General features: G+C 29.7%; 1 protein-coding gene across 2 annotated transcripts; it reads left to right on the top strand.

The window, feature by feature from the left end:
* The first annotated feature begins 2,371 nt into the window (after window positions 1-2,371).
* On the top strand, window positions 2,372-21,077 carry LOC112592989 (thiamine transporter 2-like). Of its 2 annotated transcripts, XM_025337174.1 has the most exons (10): window positions 2,619-2,699; window positions 5,204-5,502; window positions 8,611-8,781; window positions 9,985-10,201; window positions 11,094-11,254; window positions 14,132-14,248; window positions 15,016-15,118; window positions 18,372-18,564; window positions 19,213-19,345; window positions 20,209-21,077. In XM_025337174.1, the coding sequence occupies exons 3-10, from the start codon at window positions 8,704-8,706 to the stop codon at window positions 20,317-20,319; spliced, it is 1,113 nt and encodes a 370-aa protein (XP_025192959.1). In that variant the 5' UTR covers window positions 2,619-2,699; window positions 5,204-5,502; window positions 8,611-8,703; the 3' UTR covers window positions 20,320-21,077. The 2 variants fall into 2 exon arrangements, with proteins under 2 accessions (XP_025192958.1, XP_025192959.1); XM_025337173.1 differs by lacking the exon at window positions 5,204-5,502 and having other exon boundaries at window positions 2,372-2,699.
* The last annotated feature ends 1,474 nt before the right edge of the window (window positions 21,078-22,551 follow it).

The raw sequence follows: 22,551 nt of genomic DNA, 5'->3' as shown, positions 1-22,551 counted from the left end.
GAAACTGTAAAAATACCACTTAGTGCGTTAGTAAGACGGAGAAAATACACACACTGATATGAAGTCCACTTCACAACATGAAATACAGCATTTCATAATAAATAATATCAGATTACAGAAATCAAAACACGGAACGAACAAATAAGTAACAATTAAGAAAAAAAGTATAAATGTATAATAAATTAGGTGCATTATGTTATTGGCCACATTATAAAATGAATAGATTCGGATACACCGATAATGGTAAATTGACGAGTATAACTATTATTGGGAATATTACGACAAAAACTTCAACATTGACACTAAAAACTCAATAACGGCTGCCAGACTATCAAGATGTGATGAAATTTGGTGTAAAACTATAGAATAAGAAAAAGTCAAACAAAAGAGAACATCACTGAGACGATGACGTCCTACAACCCTGGATTACCGTTATTCTAATCAAGTACCCAGGATTATACCTCGCAGAAATTATTTATCTTATAAAATAAAATAATACATCACATGGTTTTAAGTTTTAGCCATATTCAAGACATATCTAAAACAGAAACGGAGGGATAATAGGCCCTGTTCCATCGCTCTTTTTTTTTTTTTTTAGAAATTATTCATAATATACATAAATTATAAATATTATTAATACTATAATATAATATGTATTGATTTTCACTAACATTTGAATTTAAATTTGTATTTTTATTAGTATACAAATAATACAACATAATTATACATGAATAATTCATTATGTATGAAATAATAATAAAATAATTAACATATTTGATGATTGATATGTACTAGGTAAAAATTAGTTCAGCCTGTCGTATTACTAAAAGAAAAACTAACTATGATAAAACAGTTTCAATTATATAGACATGGTTTACTCGGAGTTGTTTTTCGTATGCCATGATTTATCATTAAATTCTAATTTAATTCATACATTACAGTGATTTATACTTAAAATCGATGTACACCGAACAGTGGATACTAACTATACAGTAGAATAACTTCTCTGGTATTTTATTCATGTTCTTAGCAGTATTTACAATAAGGCACTGTAGCTGAATTTATTCCATTAAGAAGACATCGCCAACTGAAAAAAAATGTATATATTATATTATATTTAAATATATTATTAAGACATATTATAATATGTATTGATAATACTGCTGACTTAGTATAAAAAAAAAAAAAAAAAATACAATAATACAATTTGTGATTTAAATTAATTATCTATATTATTATAAATACGTATGGACTGCTTACAATTAAATATGTAATTTAATTTATGCGTAATTATCATAATTAAATCAAAATATATCAACATACTGTATGTATTCTACCAAAATATAATCGGTTAGGATGATAAGATAATAATTTTCTAAAAAGTTATTATAATATTCAACCTATAACATGTAATAATCTAGTTCTATACTCATGTCTATATCAGTGTTTTTCGACCTTCCAGTTATATATACAAATTAAAAAAAAATATAACAAAACTTATGCATATTTTTTTACACTTATTTTACTTCACATTATTACTATACGTAGAGTTATCAACTAAAATATAAATCGAGAATTTTTTATTAATTAATAGATAAAATTATTTTTATATATTTATTTTATTCTGTTATTTATAACTAAGATATATTTCTTGTATTTTTGTTTAATCAATAACGGATCCATTAAAAATATTTTATGAGCCAATTTTGCTTGTCGGGATTTAGTTTATCATACATTAAATTATTACTGTTAAAATAACCCGTCGAAAATAAGTTTTTGCCTTGACTAATATTTTAAATTGACCTATATGGCTTTTGCTATAAAAAAAAAATAAATAAAAATATAGACATACTGTCATATATATTTTACCATGATTCATTGCACAGTTATAATGATGAAATGGTAATACTTGCCGCTTAGCCTTTTGAAAATAAATAGATATAACTGGCCGACGGCCTTTAAAGTACAAAAGAGTTAATACCTCTTCAAAAATGATTTTATCGGCACAAATTGAACCTGATTTCCCGACGAGTCGCCGATATATTAATATCATGATACATTTTAATCACTAAACCGCATTGCGTAACGATTATTCTAATCGCATACTTATCAATACTCTTACAATATTATATGATATCGAGAAAATCAAACTACTGCCTTACAACGCTTCGCCCATGTAGAGGAACGGTGTTTGCTTATTTTTCTAATTGCACATACGAATTAACGTACAACTCGCTACGATGGAAAAAAAGTCTGAAAAAAAAATGCCGAACACAGATTACCGTGGTCAATAGGTCAGACATGGACATAAATAACATTCGCTTGAATTACATTGCACAATATCGAATCATTTATTGCCATGCAATTACTAGTTAACGGCCAATACCTATGCCAGTACGTGCGATTTGTTTTCAATTGTTATTGTATTTGCGCCGCGCGTTTACGATTGTGGGATATTCGATATTACGAGTGAGTACTGTTGCGGGCCAGGAGATAAACTAAACGTTTTTAAAAAGGCTCACGCTTAGTTTTAACGGCCGTCTTCCAAATCGGATAAAAGCACAGCCACTGCCATGGATCATTGGAAATTCATAACGGTCATGGTGACAGTTTTCACTTTCACGGTGGAAATACGACCGATGGATTCGTTTCTGACGGCATACTTGACTGGACCGTCCGTAAACGTGTCGCTAAATGAGGTACATAAACGGCTATTAATAATATATATATATACACAGACACACAGACACACAGACACACACAAACACACAGACATAGACACAGACACACACACACACACACACACACACACACACACACACACACACACACACTTACATGAGTATTAACGTAGACAAGTACAACAGGACATTTGTTAAGCTAAAAAGACCTAACCTATTGTAAACAAAACTTAAAATTTAGGATTAAAGTAGATATTACCTTACATTATTTTTTGTCGTGTAATAAAAAAAAAAAAAAAATTAAAAATGTGTAATACTAAAATATGCACAAAATATTAAATTGTACATTTAATAGTTTGATAAACCGATTCAAGTAGAAGTTAAAAAATTTAAGTAATTTTAATTTAATTAACTTACGACTATTTCAACTAGATATAATACCTCCTGTTTAAGTTTACTTTATATGCTTTTTTTTTCATTATCTTTGCTTAACTTTAATAGCTGCAATAATTAAAAAAAAATAAAGTCGATTTTCACATTAAACAAGTACCTACGTTATTGAGACAGTCTGACCATGTCACAAATGGGCCATGTGCCAGTCCTCGATTTCCAAAACTTTCACTGGCGCAAATCCCGTTAAAATGGGTTACAACGATTAAGTTTAATGTTAAAACTACCGAAATACAGTCTGGCCCGCCGAATTGTAACACGCGGTGGTTCTACCCTCGGGCAGGTCTGTAATCTGCGATTGTTTTCTATTGTTCAGCAACGCCGCGGTGTTCATTGTTGCGGTCCGACGCGATAATGATATTATCATAAAATGTAAGTGCACTAAGACTGAATTTCAGCACGAAGATTCGTTGCTATTAGTATAATCGATACTATTATACGTTTGCTATTACTTTAACGAGTAAACTTCCAGCTGAATAATTGAATACGCGACTACAACACAATATAATAATAATAATACACTCATTGGCATTTGAACATTTCACGGATAACGCGGAATGGGTAGGTGTTAACGTTATCAAATATACCTACACGCAGGTCTTAATTGTATTTGCCCGACTCCATTGTGTGACGACGAAGCGTTTGATGCAACAGCGTGTACATTTAATTTCCTCGATGAAACTGTAAATAAATATTGTCATGTATTAAATAATATAATTCAAAGGTATATCGATTATACAATGTAGTGTGCAGTATATAGTGATGTAACATACACTCAAAATCACTCACAATCACTCTCTATTATTATTCGAGAGCATCATCTTCGTGCAGTCAATACTATAAAAAAAGTTACCCGAAAGTCGAAAGTTGTTTAAAACTCGAAAGTTCAGGTTTTGGTAACTTAATATGTATACATATAATATACGTATATATTTCTCTGGAGACGAAATTTCATATCCATATTACTCAATTTACTCTGAATAGAGTTTTTTCTTTTTTTTTTTCTGCTTCCGTTTCTGTACTTTGTTCAATCTGTCGTTCTGTAATAATATATTATTACACGTACAGTCTGCGCAATAATAACGACGATGTTGAAGTCATTGTTTGACGTCGTGTATTAGTGTGTTTTTTCTATATATATATATATATATATATATATACTTAATAGCAATATTTACCTACCCCACGCATGTAATACGCCGAGTATATACCTACTTAAAATGCGATCAGTCTTTGTCTTTAGACCCCATGCGTTACATAAGTACGTCAAACACACACGGGACATGGACACTTCCACAATACGCAATAAAATATTTATTTTTAAATTTTAATATTACAAACAATTAAATATTCATTTCGGTTAGTATTCACACGAGTATACTATTATTAGTTATTATTTATTACTAATATTATAAAAAATGTGCAGTAAAAAAATAAATAACGCAATATCATTGTTCTTCAAAAGAATAAAATGTTTTCCCAGTAGGTCTTTATGAAAAAATAAATTTCGACCACCCTTGCCATTTACGTGTCTAGTATGATAATAATATGTCTACTATTGGTTATTAATGCATAGCTACAAGTAGTTTAATCAATGATGCGTGTGAACACTTATATAGATATCAGTATATAATATATACTGATAATATTAACCGTTAACGTTTAATTTGGAAAAAAATACGCGTCTTCTTAAAAACATCGTAATAAATATGTATTTACCACTCTTGGATATGTGCGTTGTGATCAATGACTGATGACAATCATGTTACTATTACAGTGAAACCTCGCTATCTCATATTCCGGTATTTTGAAGTTTCTGTATGTCGAATTTTTTTTTCAATCCCAATCATTTAATATTGGACTTACGTGTTAAGGTTAATTCGGTACATCGAATTTCCATATGTCGAATTTTTCTACAAATCAAAGTCATTATCCGGTACCCACCGTCTATTTACTAACTCAAATAACTATGACATATCAGATAAAATATGAAATGCCCAGATCATAAAATATAAGATGAATGACGGAGCTTATACATACAACGTTGTAATAACGTTGATTTTTAATTATAGTTCAGCGCTATGACCGATAACAGCGATGAAGTTACACGAACTTTTTTTTGGATATTGATTCTACTTTGAGTACACCAGGAAGTTTGACCGATGCAGAAACGTTCAAAAAAATCTATTATTCTCAATGAGCCAGAGACGGATGCTGCCGATGAAGCAATCGACGAGAAAGAAGTTGTTGCTGTTGAACCTTTAATACGTGGTGCCCAAGCTGAAAATTATACATATTCACGAACTTCAAAAATACATCCAACAACAGTCAAAAGTTTCTGACAACATTTTTTATGCACTTAATAATTTAGGTAATTTTAATGAAAATACTTCTAATACTAAACGAAAGCAAACAAAAATGACAGATTTTCTACTTTTATGGAAAATCATGTATACTTATCTAAATGACAAACACTAATAACGTGTATATACATAGGTACAATATATATTATAAATACACATTTTTTTCCAGTAATTAAACATTTTTATTTCAAATTTTATTTATGTTTTAAATTCCCTTGGTAACTCGAAGTTTCGATGAGTCGATTTTTTTTTTTTTTGTCTCTTGCGACTTCAAGACTTTCAAGAAATTTCACTGTATTAAGTATATTATCATACTATCAACATATAATGATCATAGACAGACGTTTCTTATGAGGGTTACGTAAACCATACAAATATTAAATAATCGAGCTCTTTATTTTGGATAACCCTAGCAAGAAATAAGTCTTCTTTCCAAAAATATCAATCTCGTGTCTGCGTACGTTCTATAATTACAATTCGAAATTATGTAATAGAATATCAGAAATATTTATTTTTTATGTATGATTATCATATACTGATTACTTTATGTGGTTAATGCGTGTCGTTCAAACTAAATAATATAATGATGACACATTTTTCTTTCCAATTTAATGCTAAAATGAATCACACAAAGCATTCAATATCAAAGATTGTCATTTTTATTTATTTTGTTATCATTATCATGTAAATGTTGATGTTAATTAGTAGTTACTAGGCGAAATCTTTACAAAGCTTACTTTCTGTTCTGATAAAAAATATAAAGCGTACTAAAAACGTTTTAATTTATTTTTTGTTATACATACAATATTTTACAAAAAGATAATAAGTTTGTATTAATGTATAAAAATTGTGCACACAAATATGAATTTAATTTAATTTTTATAATATAAGTAAATTTTAAATTTATTTAGTATCGGTGGAATTTTTTATGTTTATTTTTGCAGGTTGAAATTTACACGTTATAATTTCGACCTTAAAATCAACTAATTGAAAATCGGTGGAACTCGCCCAACTGAATAATATTTGACTTGTCGATGTAGCTGTTAAAAATCATTTTAGTTTCGATTAATACATTGTATTATCTTTATTATTCAGTGAGTGTTCGTCAAATCAATAAATCAAACAAACCCAAAGACCTTTTTTTTGTCCTCAACACATTCGTGTCGTAACTGAATTATTAACCATTTTCAGTTTTGGAAAAAACGAGTAAAAGTCACGTATATAATATAACTTTGGTAAAATCAATTTTCTACAATATAAATAAATAAAGCCAAAATCATCGAACGAAAGAAAGGAAAAATAAAACATGAAAAAAAAAAAAGAATCTATTCTTTCTGAATTTTAAAAAATCGATACCATATTTTGTGTTGAAAATGAATAAAAAAAAATAAAATAAAATAATAAACAGCTATAGGATTGCGAAAATAACAAATTGAATTGTGTCATAGCATTAAGCTTTCGTGACGAAACTAACAGAATCGTTAATGCGATTTCGAAAGCCATTATTATTGCGTCAGTGTATTGTATACTATTTATAAACTACAGAATATTGTGTAAAAGTGAGACCAAAATAATATAATGTACAAAAACAATGACGACCGTTCAGATATTATAAACGTACCTATTTATTTATATTTTAATTCACAAAATTTAGTGTTCTTAAAACGTTTTATCCCGTTTTCGGCAACACACTTGAAACTAATTTTACGTTAAGAAAAAACAAATAAATAAATAAACAATATCATAATAAAAGTCACTGCATCGGTATCCGCGTCTACATCCAAAATCGGTTTTGAGTTTCTATACGAAATTACAAATCGAATTTGGTTACATCACATGTCTCGTGTCATACTGCATAATGTGTATTGTGTTTTTGTCTTACAAATGCCTAACATGACAAATTTACACACTAAAAATTCTTATTAAGACTCATTTTTTATTAAAAATATCAGAACAAATTAATATATCATACAATTTACGGAAAAGAATATGAGCTGTGCACCAACAAAGAGTTTTTGCATATTTTTTTAAAGCCATGATTTATAAATACTTGAATAATTTAAAATTTGAAATTCATAAAACTCGTTTTAAAACAGACATGATGGACTATATTGATAAAAACGTTTCGATCAAGAACATTTCATATTATTCACAACAATTTTTCACTAGATTTCCTTTAATCACAACTATAAATATTAGCATTAGTGAAAATGTGATACGTAGACAGAAAAATAAAAACCAAATTTGTATATTTTATTAGACATCAGTCTTGATTGAAAAGTAAAACCAATAACAATTTTCAGTTGTAATTAAAACTATATTTATCTAAGGATGTATGTTTTATTTGTATACCTCACCATCTTTTTTTTATTTATATGTTGACATATACATATTTACTCGTGTAATCAAATTTTAATTTGATAAAATTTTTAAAATAAGTTATGCGGATTTCAACAAAAAAAACATAATTTAATAAATTTTACTATGCTTTTATACAAACGTTTTGATCTATAAATTTCCTGCATGTTTCATTTATTTATTTGTCATTTATCGATTGCATGATCAACTAGTAAGTTAGATAATTGATTTGAATTTTTTAACTAGAAAATTAGAATTAATGTTTAATAAAATAACATGACGTAATATTAAAATATTTTTTCTGTGGTTTATATTTTGTATATTAAACTTGTGTAAGACATAAAGGAAATATTATGTCTATAGACTATATGACGTCTTTTTATAACTAAATCCGTTACATAAAAAAATAAAAAATTAAAAAAAAAGAATAATATTGGTAGGCTGTTGTAGAGTATACTATTTCTTCGCTCAAAAAGCAAATAGCTACGTAATCTAGACGCATATAACAATTATAATGTACGTAATTATTTATGATGTGAAAATTAACGGAGTGATTCGTTTTTATAGCACCAATCTAATACGATCGCAATCTTTTATACACTCAATTCGGCTACTTCACGTTCGACGAACGTAGTGAAATGGCTGAGATTGAAATTGCGTTTTTTATTTACTTTTTTCACTGTGCTCGAACAAGTCCCGAATAAATCTAAAAATCTATTATGTCATAATAATATCGGTTACTTTATCGTTGTACACAGGTTTCCGACGTATTTACGCCAGTCAGGATATACTATGCAGTGATCGGTTCGTTTCTGGTGTTCCTGTTGTCCGATTATTTGCGATACAAGCCGATGATGATACTTAACGGCGTGCTGGGTATGGTGGCATACATCTGTCTGATGGATTCGCCGAACACGCTTCAAATAATGGTATTGTAATAGTTTATTAAGACGTACATAAAATGACGTGATTACGTACTTAAATTTTGACTTGTTGTTATAAAGAGAGGCGCATGTTATAGTGTTTGAAACGAAGAGCCGCGGGCGGAATAGACCTTCTTTGAAATCGTATTATTAAATAATAAATATAATCAGTTAGGTTAGGTTAGATACTTAACCAGAGTACCACGATCTAAATGTGAAATACAGCTCAGTGAAAATTTTTTCACCTGCGCATAGACTCAGTTCACTCCTGCAAAGAACATTTATTATTGATCTCCATAAAATAAAATTTTGTGTTTATACTCAAGTAATCGCAATACACACTATAATATAATGTTTTAAAATACCAAATCGCTAGAATCAGAGACCGGTTTAATATGATAGTCCGGAGGAGGAAGTGCTGTATTATTATTTTATCATTATAGTTGATATCCTTTTATTTTATTTTTTCAAAATTAAACATCCACAACTATGGTCATTAGATCTGTTACTGTGGGTTATGGCACTGTAAATTCTTGGGATATGTATTTTCCGTTTGTAGGACATAATTCCGTCCACCATTAGAGAGCTATCAATGCCGGACGGTGTTTGACCGCAGAATTATTTAGCGACTGCAGACAAACACTATACGCCACACCATGCCCTTAAATTTATTATTAAAAAGTAAAAATTATTGCATAATACTGAGCCTCAAAATATACCTCTCAATTCATACCAGCAAGCTATAACTCGGTACCACAGCACAATTTACCATAACACGCTTGGTACTTAAATTTAAATAGGCAAAATAAATTTCAATACCAAAATAATCGAAAAAGATGTTTTTCCGAGACAATAGCTTTGTGAAAGTTGAGCTGTACTGTACTGTGGCACTTCAGTGACGAAGATTTGACGACCATTTATCATAATAATATTATAATTACTTCGTTGACGGCGTGTTAATACACACGACAATAATGCGATATTTTTCGAAAAGGTCTTAAAAAGAGCCGTGCCTATATCAATGCGATTTTAGCGCACAAATAAATTCCGGAACACTTCGTCCACTGCAGTATTTGTCGTCGACGCGTATTGTTTATTCTGTGTGATATTATGAGCCCAGTTAATCCAAACTTTACGCGCGTAACATGTGCTTCTAGTTAGACGTTTATTATCGTCCTATACGGTCTCGTGTGTACGTATGTTCAACAGGTAACCGAGTTCTGCTTATCGCTGTTCGCGTGCATCGAGATGACGTATTACGGTTACTTATACTCCAAGATCGAAGACAAAGTACATTATCAGATAGCCACGGGGTTCGCAAAATCCGGAATGCTGAGCGGCTCGTGCGTAGGCGGCCTCCTGGGTCAGCTGGTGGTCTACTTCAACGATCGCAATTACTCCGTCCTGCCTTACTACAGCCTCGCCTGTACGAATTTCAAAGTGATTTATTTATTTGTATTTTTTCGCCTGGCGCACAAGTAACGTCTGATTGTAGACCCGGCCGAAGGGGAAAATAATATTACAAACATAAGTTTTTTAGAATACGTGTGGTTTTCTTCGTAGTATACGTGAAAACGTCTAATCAAATTGTTAAGACCGAAAAACCACCGTCTACACTTTGTATTTTACCCATTTTCGACCTTATTTTCTAATACTAAGTTTTTTTAATGCATTGCCACCAATAATTATAACAAACACACACACACACACACACACACACACCTACCTTTATATTATCTTCATATTGTTATTACTTATTACAATATACTCATCAGCGGCGAAACTGCAAGGGAAATTGTAGGCGATACGAGTATATCACATTATCGCCCCCTCAACATTTTTATTTTTATTGAGTTAACATGTTTTTAGTTTATATTATTTATCATTTTGGTTCAAAAATTAATTGGAACATGTCATGTAAGCTTTAGATCACGCGTTTTACATTAAAATTTGTAGTACACAGGTAAACACATTATGTCATCACGTTATGATTCCTATGTTAAAGATTATCCATCCAATGGATTTCGATAATATACCTACTGTAATATGATAAGCGTGATAAGTTTTTGCATATTATTATAAAAAAATATAACAAATATAAATTGTTCATACGTACATACGTGCACGAGTTTATAAACGTTATGAGATACAAATGCTTGTGACAAATATGTAATAACATACCACCCTCTCCCCTACCCACACACAAATACACAAAACTGTCCTATTAACGTCATTGAATTACTCATCGAGTGTGTTGCTTTTATCACATATAGTGATATACTGGTACAGACGTAATTTTTTGGTTTTTTTTTTTCCAGTCATGACATTTGCGACTGTATGGGCGTGCTTCTTGCCATCCGTCGGAAACGGCAAAACCATTAAAGTGGATGACGTCAGAGGCGATGGTTTTTCAAATGCGACCATTCGTAACCCAAGTATACCCAAGTACTCATCGACCGAAAAAGCAGATACGCCAAACGTGAGCACTCGATGGCATTTGCACACGGTGTCGTCTAGCTGGGGCGGTAAAGTTTTTGTCCGAAAACGACCATCCTATTTTTGCCCAACAAAAATATCAGGATTAGTAGTTTTTCCGGGTCTCCCAAAAGTTTTGCTTTCTCTCACTCAAGCTTCTATAGTCAATATTTAAGGAATCACTAGCAAATATATTTTATGTGATATCTCTCCTAACAAACACCTTAAAATAACAGACACTTCCAAGTAGTAAAAAAATTGCAGTAATCGAAAGTTTCCGATATTTTAAGATTTCGTTAAGTATTTAAATTAACATTTAATAGTTATTGTTATATGACCAATTATTTTAATTAAATACAATAATATGATAATGGTATTAAATTGTAATTGTCAGTGGGTGACTAAATTACCCAGAAGGTGAATACTCAAAAATAAAACTAAAATATTCAAAACATAAATATATTTTTGGAAAATTAAAACTAAAACTTAAATTAACTAATTTTTATAGCACATACATTTAAAAAAAGCTCGTGCTAAAATTTTAGAATTTAGAAATGTGCAGAGGAAAAAATTAAAGAACATTATCGGGTAAAATAATTTTATATAAATATAAGTGTAAAATATAATAAAATACTTTATGATCCTTAAAATGTAACTCTTAAACATCCTTGAATACTACACATACTTTTCTGGCACTTGTAGTTCCAATAATTACTATAGCCACACCGTCACCATTTTTATCGTATGGTCTATCTATATAAGGTTTTAGAAGCAGATAGTGTTGGACAAAAAATCTAAAAATAAACCGATAAATAAAGTTTATATATCTATACTCACAAATATCGAAAATTCTCCGAATAAATATTAAACAATAAGTTAATATAGTTAATAATTTTCAACTGTATTTTTATTAGCTATTGTAATAAAAAGTATGCAAAACTTTGATTATATTATTACAATGGTTCTATATTATAAGACTTATATATATATATATATATATATATATATATATATATATATATTCACAGATATAACGTAAATTAATTTAATTTGAATTTATAAACCATAGAATAATACATACAAACTTGAATGATCGTTGATTTTCGATACTAGTGTTGTATACGATTTATTAGTAAAAGGGATCTACCAACCGAAATATTTTGATGTACCTACGCAATCCATACTGATCGAGCATCATATATTACTTTTTTTCAAATAATTATGAGCAACCATAAATTATAGAAAAATTAATGAATAATTTAGAATTATGAAATAATAACTATTTGAAGTAAAATATAACACTCATACCACCAGGGTTCGACTTAAACTAAATATTAAATATGCAAATTAAAAAAATGTATTTAAATTTTCTATGCTTCCAAACGCATTTATCGTACAAATACAGTCGTTAATTTTTTATAAAAAAATTAATCTTTATAACATGTTGTTTATGCCTATAATTATTACTCTAAACTTCACAATGTTTTAATAATAGTTTGACGAGTTTTAACTGTTCTGCAGTGTAAAAATAAAATAATATTTCTTCAAATCTATCTATTAATTAATTATTTATTTTATTTTAACCACTATTTTATTGCAATATTATACAATAGATAAAATAAAGCTAATTTTTTTTAAAGATTAATGATTGATTGACATATTAACAGGCACGTATACAGGGATTGAACCCCCCCCCCCCCCCCCAAAAAAAAAAAAAAAATTTCTTTGAAAATTAAGTCAAATTATACACCTATTATTATAAAATATTTTTATTACTAGCTATTGGTTAATTTTCTTTTATTTTTATTAGTCGGGTATGAAATACAAGTTTATAATCTAGTATTATAGTCGAATGAATTGATAACTGATTACTGAGAATTACGCACGTGTGAGAACTGAACATTGCGATATATACCTAGAAAACTCACATTTTGTCAATAATCTTTTCTTATATCTCAATTGATGACCAAAAATTCCTATTAAATTGCTAATTTATGTATTATTAAATCAATACTGTAAGGTACATTTTGACCACATTACCTGTTACAACTAATATTGCTGAACGGTCATTCTCAACTCTACAAAGACTTAAAACGTACTTACGAAACAATATGAGAGAAATTAGACTTGCTGGATTGGCGCTACTAAACATATACCGAGATTTTAATTTAAATGTGGTAGAAGATATCGATAGATATTTGCTAAGTTACCACGAAAATAGGATTTTATACTTTAATTTATAATTTTTTAATGTATTATATACAAATTGTTTGATTTTTTTTCTTCTATCTAGGTACTTAATAGTATAATATACTTAGGTAATTTTATGTGCATAGATACTAATAAAATAAATGTCTGTTCTGTTCATAACATTTAAAATTATATTTATTATTATTATAATTATTCTTATTAACTTACTTCTGAACAAATGACATACATAAAATTTGGACACTTAGCATAATAAATGTCACATTAAAAAATAATGAGTAACGAGGAAGAAATTGTTTTATTATATTGCGGTACAATTTGTATTACTATATTTTGTAACCTCCCCCCCCCCCAAAATTGTATTTTGTATACGTGCCTGCATATTAAATTATACATAGATATGATTTAATATGTATTTATAATTTGTTTTGAAAGATAAATAACTCAATTTTTCGTTTAAATTATATATCGTTACATTAAAGTTACATTCACAAACACATACATCACAAAGTTTACATTTCGAAATTGTCATCCAACTTATAAAGTTTAGAGTAGGTACTTTTAATGTTAGCAGAACGCATAATACACAACACTAGTATAGGTACCGTTTCTCTGTCGAACACTGACCACAGATATCATAATATACGACTCTTAATTTATTTCTATACTTTAGGTTGTACCGTCTACGGATGTGTTAAATCGTTTTTCCGACTTCAGACATTCGTACACAGATCGCACGGTTCTGATGTGGTCCATTTGGTACATCGTAGCGATAGCCGAATACACACAAGTATGCATAATATTTTTACAGCATATAAATAGTTTTATAAAATTGCATGAAACTATTATTATTTTTTTTCAAATATTCAATTTAAAATTTTTAAATTCTTCTAGAAACTTGGTAGAAATGTTTTATACACAAATACACAACATACAAAAATTTTTTTTTTTTTTGTATTAATATGTATAAACTGCAATATCACATTTTAGTAAATGGTTCGTGATTTAATTTTTAGATATATTATTAATTACATAGTTATATATTTATTATTCGTTTAAAAAATATTATCAAAAAAAATAAAAGATATTTTCTTTAAACCTATGTGGAAAAATACATCATCATACTATACAATTTCCAAATAACTAAGTTATACACATTTCATAGTTATTTTACATTAATTATTATGATAAAACATCAAATATGTAATGCGTTATAATTACCTGATCCATTACAACAATTATCTTTAAAACTATAACGTTAGTCAGTGCGACCAATGGCCATATAATTATGAGTTATTGTAATTACATATAATTAGAAAATTAGTAAGCAAATATTTTAAATATAATTAAATATTCATTGAAATATTAAATATGTCAAACTTGTAAATCAAAACCCTATGTATAGAGTGTTCTAAAATGTTAAAAACATATATGTACTTACAAGCTTTTTTGAACACACTGTAAGATATATTAGATATATTAAGATAATTTAGATGTATTATACCATTATACGTATATAATTATCGTATTAAATAGCTTTGTTTTTTTTTTTTGTAGACGAATTTATATGTAAATATTTTGTATACGTATATCGTTGATGTAACGGACGATAAGCACGCGTTGCTGAATGGTTTAGTCGATTCTATGGCCACCATGTGCGGTGAGTAAAATATACATATACACACATATATATATATTAAATTAATTTATTTTCCATAGTATATAATATATGGTACGTTATAGTGAAATACATAATATTATAATTAAAAAGTATGAAGAGCGTAGGTACACGGAAACGGAAATGGAATTGAATATTCCAAAAGAAATTTATGTATATATAATTATACAATGAAAAAACAATTCGGTAAAAAAAAAATCATGTAAAAAGACTATGGTGCACCCACAAATTACCAAATATCTATTATATAAGAGGGGAGTTAACTATTAGTAATTTTTTTCGTGCAAAAATTAGACAGTGTTAAATTCTTACGAATGAACTCAACTCGTGATAAAGTTATTCCACCTGGAAAAGTTCACTTTTCCATTGAACGACTGGGGTAGAGCAAGAATTTATCATAAAAAGCTATAGTCAGAAATTCACAAGAATTGAATGCTAATTATTGTTGCAAATAATTGAAAGATTTCATATTGTGTGTGAATGTGTGTGTGGGGTGAGGGGGAAGAGTAAAGTACGTTATCGTTAGAGTCAACGCAAACGGGTTCAAAATCAGTTTCTGGCCAACGAATAAATATAGATTCTTAACAAAACACCGTCATGGGAAACAAAATTGAATTTACAAGTATTTGCGCTCGTGTACAAATCTAGTGTAATATACCATATACACGCTTGTAAATATATCAATGTAGTAATATCAATTGGTTAGACTGTTCATGCCGAACTAATGACATAATAAAATTTGACTGTTATGAAGAGTCGTAGTCTGTGGGAATTGATAACTCCCATAATATATACACGAACTATACTGTTGAACATATTAAACACAAATAACTAATAAGTAATAAGGAACAGGTATTAATGGTCATAAATCATAATAGAGTCACCGCGCTATGCACAATTGTTTATTGTGATTGTTTATTTATTGCACAAGTCGTTAAGGGACTGCCAAAGTTTATGGGGCCATTAGCTCACAAAGGATTCGTTAAATGTTCAAAATGTTCAGTGATTGTTTATGCTTACCCGGTATAATAGAGTCGCATTCACGGTCGAGCAACGAGAATGATTATTAATATTAAAATAATTATGCCCGTAATGTATGGAAAATATACAAATATCAAAATAAATTATAATTATGTCTGTGCTCGCGTGCGCCGGCCGGCACAAATTCATACGGCTCGCCCCGCTGGTTCGTCTTCCGCTCGATCGAGGAGCAGAGATAGTGATGTATAGTTACGGCGGCGTGGATGACAATTACTATAAATTATCATTATACGCGAATCGCGCACCAATAATAAGTAATAATATGTATATATACCAATTTAGGAACCATTGAATTTATCGGCCGGATTAAATTGGAATAAATCGATTTTTTTTTTTTTTTTTAACTAGTGGTATACAAACACACATTTATAGATAAATTTCAAAATTTTTATCGTTTCGGTATGAGTATACGTAATAAAAATATTATTTTTTTGAATAGCAACGCCTATTTTGAACACTATATTCAGATAAGTCTAATTTTTTTAAGTAATTTTGATGTATCAACTGTGGTTCTAAATTAAAAATTGACTAAATAAAAGCCATTTCCTTTTTAATAAATAAATACATTTTTACGATGTATTTATAATAATGCATACAATCATTTATAATTATTTATTATTGGTTAATTTTGAATGTATTTTTTTTTATATATATATATGTGATATAAATAAGACCCATTTAATGACCAGCAAAGTCACCTGCAGATATTACTCCACTTGATTTTTTTTGTTTTATGAAAAATTTAAAAGCGATAGCTTACAAAGATCATCAGTCAGTCTTACAGATTCAAAAAACAAAATCGTAGTTGCGTGTATTGTGTAATAACAATTAACTGAAAGTCAAATAATGTCAGCAACCAATAGAGGATATCTACAACGATTTCAATTATTCGTAGAAAATAATGGTGGAAACTAAGAGCAATTTATTCAATCAATTGTGTAATTATGAAATAACTATTATAAATAATATTTACTAAACAAATGTATACCCATATTATGTAAGTAAATCTTATTAATAACACGTATAAAAAAAAATAAAAAAAAAATACGTAAAAACATTTAAAAATTAACCAATAATAAATGACTATAAATGATTTAATTTATTTAAATTAACCGTAAAAATGTATTTATTTATTAAAAAGAAAATGGCTTTTATTCAGTCAATTTTTAATTTAGAACCATAGTTGATACATCAAAATTACTTTAAAAAAATCAGGTCTATCCAAATATGGTGTTCAAAATAGGTGTTGTTGCAATTGAAAAAAATAAATATTTTAATTGCGCATGCGCATATTGGAATCACAAACATTTTGAAATTTATCTACATATTATGTGTATTTGTATACCACTATAGCTTGTATAAAAAAATTTGATTTATTCCAATTTAATCCGGCCGCTAAATTCAATGTTCCTTAAATAGGTGAACACGCAGTATATATATATATATATATTTGCGTATTAAACGATAATATTTTCCTACTGTTTGATAAATAGAATAAAATGTAATTTATATAATATATTATACTTATTGAAATAATTGTCTTCCCCAAAACAGCTACACACAGTTGTCCTGTTAGAGTTGTTGGCACTCGGCGGGTAGGTGCGTCGCAACACAACTCAAACGTAATCCGGATCAGCATAATAGTTTATCGAAATTTCTGACAGACATTCAAAAACATGTTTTTACGGCTTTCCACGTGTTTTTTTTTTTTTTTTTTGAGATCTGCAGAAAACATGCAAATAAACTCATCTTTTACAGACCTTTGACAATCAAACGGAGAACGGGTAAAGTTATTTTACACCACGTGTTTTACCAATTTGTTTTCTATTTTATTCAATACGTATAATACGTACGTATATATATAGAGTATTAAATTACTAACTTTTAGCTGTGTTTTCGTGCTATATTATTTATATACCTATAGACGATATAACCTTCAAACACACACCGTCGCCGGGCCCGACCGTTGACGTCATCTCTCTCTTTCTCTCTGAACAGGAAACTGTCTAATGAAAAACCATTCTTTTCCTCAAAAAATTAGGAATGGCAGAGACCTGTACGGTTTTCCGTGCATAAAGATTGTGCGAAACAATCGACCGAGTTATAGTTCCTATTCCCGAACATAAACAAATACCATGCGAAAAATAATATATAAATGATATAATATCTTATGTATATTGCATATTTATTATAGCGGCGATTAGTGCTTATCAAATCGGCAAGGTGAATGTGAACTGGAATTATCACGGATACACATTTTTGACTTTTAGTTCTCTGGTGCTTTCACTGTTGCTGTCCCTAGGCTACAGTTCGAAAAACATCCTTGTCGTGTACTTCATGTACATCTGCTTCAACACGATATTGCAATCTGTTTTCGTCATCGCCATGTGAGTATATAATATTACGTATTATAGACTATTAAGGATATTCAATAAAAGGAGTTGTAAATATTCGTTAGACTGCGCCAAACCGTCTCAAATTCTCACTATATCCAATGACTTAAAAATTGATACAATCGATCGATTGGCTAAAAAAAAAAATACAACACGAAATTTCACTCAAAACTTCAACAGCACTCAAAGCCTTTCATTTCCTACTTATGCTCACACACACTTCTCGACAACCCTCCTCTTCATATTCTCATCCCTAAAGACGCGGATATTGTGATCTCTTGATTTAAACTAATTACATCAAATTCTAAAGGGTTATAAATGTCTAATGATGAATAATCTCTCTCATCAAATGAGTCTAAGTTACACGTGTGTGCAAACCTTCAGATTTACTCTTATTGTGTTTGGTAAATATAAATTGTAAGTTTTTTAATAAATTAAAAAAGTACAAATTTATATATATTCATTATCAATATATACTTATCCGAAAAGACTTACAAAGACTTTGCGCACTAGCACTGTAGTTTTTAAGGTCGTGAAACCTAAAAATTAAAACCGTTTTAAAAATTTGCAAACTTCTTCAATTATTATGTATTATAATTTATCACTATTACCGTAAACGATTTTACCCGTTTTTCATTACAGATCACAAATCGCCAAACAACTAAAACACGATTGCTATACATCGGTGTTGGGATTCAATGCTTTCTTGGGCATCGTCCTGTCCACGTGCTTGTCGTCACTCCTGGTATGCATCGAGACATCCCTTCCAATCCGGGTGAGATTATATTTGATATTGACATTTTTGCATACATACATTTATATAATATAATGCACATTGGATAAAATAACTTTAGTTATAATATAAAGCTCGTATACTGTGAAAGCGGAGGGATTTTTTTTGTTTATGCCGATATATTTTATAGGTATGCGTAGTGAATAAGCAATACCATAACAGTTGAAATAATTATCTTATTGATATATTATTATAATGTCACTGCGATCTATGCAATATATTTCATAACAACTGCCATTACTATACCTGTTCCGATAGAATTTCTACGGTACCTTGCATAAAATGTTTATCAGCCTATTGCAATTTTCAACTCGAACTTAATAACTTATAAGATTAGCTTACCTTGCCGTGATCGAAGTTTCTATTATTAAAATACCAGAACGACACGTCTAGTATACCAATATAATGGAAACATTTTTTTTTTTTGTCATGCTTGATTGATGGACCCACAAACAAAACGCTAGATTCTGACGAAATAACAATAGTATGGTCGATGAGACAAATATTGCCGGTAAAATATTAGTCTCGATTACCACAATTTTTAAAAGCATTATTTGGATTATACAAAAAAAAAATTAAGTTTAATTAAAAGAAGTTTAAATAAGATAAATATAACACAAATGGGTCATTACAAGCCCATTTGAATAAAATTATTTATTCAAGGATTATTATTTAAGACATTTCAAGTTATTTATTTCAATCGCGTTAAGCCAATGTCCCATACCAATTTTTTATTTCAAATAGTTAATAACAATGAACGCCCACGCTGACATATTTACTTAGCTAGATCATGTATTGTTTTTGCACGGTATTATCTAATTCCAAGAACGATTTGTACGTTTCAGTTTTTGGTGTATAGCTGTATATTCATTGTCCTCGGAGTCGTGTACGGGTGCGCTGCGATCATTTTCGCCACGAACAAGACCACGATGAAACGTTTTGAACGGCTTCCCTGACTGCATTAATTGGGTGGGCACAACTGCATAAAAACAGTACTATCCATTATCAGCGGCACTGCAAAGCATGACACTAATGATTTATTTATTTATTCATTAGTTTTTTGCAATAAATGTTATACTCAGACACAAAAGCTAAGATGTTTGACTAGGTGTTTACCATACGTAATGATTATTCTTTTTTTTTTACTTTTAACGAAAATCATCTGCGTATTATGTACTTTTTTTTACTGTTCATTAACGACTTGTGCAGAACGCTATAAATATTACAGTATAATTTAACTAGAATTAGTATTATATTATGGACAGAGTTGATCATAAAAATTTATTTATATGCGAATCGCTTACAATCGACCTGGATGTCATTTTTAAAACGTCCTATATACCGCTACAGCAGTGATATCTAAGGGTTTCAAATGAATAAGACTGAATATTAAAAAATCGTTACATAATATTGTTATTCATGACCTTCGTGTTATATTGCCATACAGTGACACGTGTGTGTATAATGTGTATCGACATTAAGTATACCTGCAGTCAGGGCACCAACATTTGTTTTTCGAAAGTAATATTTTCTCTCCAATGATCTACGATTTGTTTGTTCTAAAATATAGTCTAAAATGAATCCTGCTTAGCTACCAAGGATCAATCATAATAAATAACATTAAAACGTGTAGACGTTTAAGCGTGAAGTTCCTGCAGTATTATACAACGTGTTAAAAATTTGATCTTTGTATAACCTCTATCGATATTATTACCGATCGAAAAATTATAATTATTTATTTTATAAAAATTGTTTAAATAAAAATAATTAAAACCGTTATTCCCTTTGTAAAAAGAAAAATAAAATCATAAATACTACATTATACTACATATATCTCACTGTGTGGGTATACCTTTGTATTCAAACAGAGGCGCGTTAAAGAATCTCATGACATTAATTCGATGGAACATTTCAAAAAGGACTAGTCGTTGCTGTAGTGTACCCGCAGAACAGTTATCCTTTTCCCAACATTTTTATACACGAGCTTATCGATTATCGCTACAAACGTCGTGGGTCCTAAACAGTTTATAACGAACACGTGACGCCTCATATTAGACATAATAACACCGTTGATTGAACGCGTTTAATAATTATTTATAATCAATGGTAGCGCGCATATAGTAATTAATCGGTATCGAAAAAAGAATTCGGAAATTAAATCTGTGCACGCCTACGGACGATAATATTATTATAATACGATAAAGATGCACTCTAATCAAAATTATTCATTGTCGCGAATCGATAGACACACTGGGTGGATAGGAGAGGAGATGATTATATTATAATAGTGACTTATAACCCCTCTCCAATTATATTTCAAAGCTATTATAAATTGAATTATATGAATAAACGGTTTGACTTTACAAATTACAATATTTTATGACGTCTTTATGTGTGGTATAGGTAGGTGTGTACATCACTTTAAGACTACGGGAGTAATTGATTTATATTTGAACGAATGTAATTATATAATGACACTCGCGTAACAGTATTATTTTTCTATGGGGTCACACTTTGTATCTTAAAGCCCTGCGGACCCGCCTATTGCGACGATTATTTTCTTAGATTCACGCCAGCCTACAGAATGTAATGATGCGTTTTAGAGTTATAATTATACGAAGCCACATACCGTGCAACTTCGACAAAATTATGAACGTAACATAATATAAATATTATACTATAAAAGCACATGCAGTCTTGTACGCAATAAATAATAATATGTATACCAAAATATGAATGTTATTGGTCGGCAGTTTTTATTTCTCCGTCAGCCCGCGTGTAGTCACAGTCAAATCGTTTGACTTTGTGATGTAATAATAAAATATACGAATATTGCGGGTAAAAAATCCAAAAAACCAATATCGAAAAGTACACAATAGTCGAAACGTGTAGTGAGTTTATGTGCTTATGGAACTACGGTAGGTGGTGTCGAAAATGCGAGTGGGAAGTAGGAAGCTATATAATGACGCACACGCTTATTTGATATTTCATTTCGATTTGTTGTGACTTGTGGAGAAGTGCGGACGGGTGCGAAACGAATAAGTCAGTACATGTAGAGAGGTACTATATCAGTAAATAACACGTGAAGCTTGATGAGACTGTATAGTCAGACGTATTGTTTGGTGTGTGCGTGCAAAGGTACTGCGGCTATACTCGTATTTCACGTGAACGGAATATCTAATACAATG

This window comes from Melanaphis sacchari, unplaced genomic scaffold (assembly GCF_002803265.2).
Source record: "Melanaphis sacchari strain LSU unplaced genomic scaffold, SCAv2.0 Contig19_pilon_pilon, whole genome shotgun sequence".
In the NCBI taxonomy this organism is placed as follows: Eukaryota; Metazoa; Arthropoda; class Insecta; order Hemiptera; family Aphididae; genus Melanaphis; species Melanaphis sacchari.
Note: the sequence above shows the minus strand (reverse complement) of the source record. Positions and strands in the feature narration are given on the sequence as shown.

Excerpts from the sequence above, each read along its gene's own strand:
- LOC112592989 (XM_025337173.1), top strand. The coding sequence starts at position 2,574 with ATGGATCATTGGAAATTCATAACGGTCATGGTGACAGTTTTCACTTTC. Across the intron at positions 2,700-8,610 it reads TAAACGTGTCGCTAAATGAG|GTTTCCGACGTATTTACGCC; the intron begins GTACATAAACGG and ends CGTTGTACACAG. Across the intron at positions 10,202-11,093 it reads GCCTTACTACAGCCTCGCCT|TCATGACATTTGCGACTGTA; the intron begins GTACGAATTTCA and ends TTTTTTTTCCAG.